The sequence below is a fragment of the Prunus mume genome, linkage group LG2, assembly GCF_029339155.1.
Source record: "Prunus mume cultivar Tortuosa linkage group LG2, ASM2933915v1, whole genome shotgun sequence".
In the NCBI taxonomy this organism is placed as follows: domain Eukaryota; kingdom Viridiplantae; phylum Streptophyta; class Magnoliopsida; order Rosales; family Rosaceae; genus Prunus; species Prunus mume.
Window position 1 is genome coordinate 8,693,308 of NC_142699.1, and position 2,202 is coordinate 8,695,509.

The 2,202-nt window shown below is 40.5% G+C and overlaps 1 protein-coding gene across 1 annotated transcript; it reads right to left on the reverse strand.

The window, feature by feature from the left end:
* Positions 1 to 1,743, reverse strand: LOC103319972 (BURP domain-containing protein 6-like). Its single transcript, XM_008221565.3, has 3 exons — positions 1,561 to 1,743; positions 1,271 to 1,385; positions 1 to 1,139 (listed from the first exon to the last, which is right to left on the reverse strand). Exons 1-3 carry the CDS (start codon positions 1,597 to 1,599, stop codon positions 289 to 291), a joined length of 1,005 nt encoding a protein of 334 aa, XP_008219787.2. The 5' UTR covers positions 1,600 to 1,743; the 3' UTR covers positions 1 to 288.
* Positions 1,744 to 2,202: the final 459 nt, after the last annotated feature.

Genomic DNA, 2,202 nt, shown 5'->3' on the forward strand with positions numbered 1-2,202 from the left:
TTTGATATAAATGAAGGCTTCTCTAACTACATGCATTAGCAGCCTATTCCAACGTAACAATTCAACACTCAAACATTGGGGAGTACAAGTTGAAGTCTTACAAGAGAAAATATGATCGGGTTAATTTCAAGCATGATCGTGTTAATTTCAAGCATTTCTGCAATCTGTGTTTTTCAGGCAACCCGACCACTAATCCCTAAAACTTCATCTCATCATATATCTTACACCACATGATGAAGAGGCAGAAATAAGTAGGGAGATAATTATACGTACAGTGCTAAGTTATGATCATGCAGATTTGTGTTTTGGAACCCAGGCAATAGCATCAGTGGAAATGAAATGGCAGATGGGAACGGTTCCGGGCTTAACGTTGAGGATTTGGAAGGACAAATGCTCTGGGTTCCATTCTGATGTGTCTAGATGGCAGATGGTTACTGCTTTAACCTTCTCCCCATCATCGCCTTTCAGGGAGAGAACATAAGCTGCTGTTTGTTTTATTGCATGGCAGAAAAACACAGCATAGGGATAGTTGTCCTTATGACACACAACGACTTTGTCACCTGCCAACTTCTTCAGTCCCGGCATTGTTGTATAGTTGTGCATGGACATGGTGGCTCCTTTTTCCAATACCTCCGTCGAGATTGCTTCAACGTTTCTTGTTCCAAGCTTCGAAGTGCTAAAATCAACCATTGATTCTAAAGATGTGGTGCAATATTTTTCCTCTCCCTTAAGGCCTGGAGCTTCACACTCTTCGATTGTTTGCTTAATTGTTTTGGCTTCCACAGATGTTGGCTTCACTGAAAAATGGTTGAAAATTTCTGGTAGTTTGTTAGAGGAGAAGGGGATCGATTGAGCACTTTCGCGTGACAGGAAAGTAGCCGTGTTTGAATTTCTAGGGAATTGGAACTTCATTGTTGTGCCAGGGCGCATGTCCTTCTCGAAGAAGAATATAGCTAACTCTTTATAATGGAGTAGTTGATTGTCAGATGGAGGAGAACGTTTTCCATACCCTTTTTGAACAGGTTTGCCCTTTCCATACCCTTTTTGAACAGGTTTGCCCTTTCCATACCCTTGTTGAAGGTAATTTTTATTGGCCAATGGGAAAATTTCAGGTTTGCTCTTTTCTTCATTTGTGGAGTCTGCAAATTATATATCGACGTCATAATGGACAATAAGTGATCAGCCGATTTGTGAATATGGTGGTCGGACATATTTTAGTAAAATGGCAGGTAGAAGAGATATCTCAGATTCTAAAGTGCTCAACACAAACCTGGATGCAGAAGTTCACTGATAGCTCTTGGCATCTGTGTGTTTGGCAGGACGGAGTTCCAGTAAAGTTGAGGTGCTGGTTGAGCAGCATGGTTTGCCAGTGCAACCGCTGCTAGCTGCAACATTAATTCGAACTCTAATTAAAATCAAATCTCACAAGGTGTAATTAATTAGTGGACGACACTTAAGTACGTACTAAATAAAATCGAAGAGAAGTATAGGAACACAAAACTTTCGTTTATATAGAGTACAATGAGAGACTGGAAAAGTTAATCAAATTGCAGAGCTTACACTGAGAATAGCAAAGATGAGTGGGGGATGAAACCCCATTATGACTGAAATTAACTTGGCAACAGATGTAGCTTGTGGATATGAAGCAAGAAATTAAAGAAAGTCGGAGCTGGCTCTTCTGGTAACAGTAGCAACTGGGTTCACCATTTTATAGACGAATGATGAGGCGTACCCAGAAGTAACACTAAACCGACCAATATAGAGCTTAATTACTTCCCACTGCCTCACTCACTTAAATTCATTTGAGGCAAGTGGCACTGTGGCATGACGTGACGTATCAGACGTAATTGTGAATATACAATTGTGGCATGTGGGAGAAATGTGCCGGAGGTCGGCCGGATGGTCCATAAAATATGTGGTTAATAATAATGGACCACTTAAATTTGAGAGGGGGTCAGAGCCCACTAGGAGCAATTAATAATTGGCCTGAGAATGGGTGGATGTGTATTGCAACATGAGTTTTAGGTGCATCGTTCAGGATTGAAGATTTACACAGAGCCCGCTAGGAACAATAATTTTAGGACCACATGTCATGAAAACAAAAAAAATATGTCCCTATATATTTAGAGGGTACAATTATTGGCATGAGCAATCCTACAATGCATCCTTGGTTCAGAAAATTCCCAAAAAACAAAAATGATG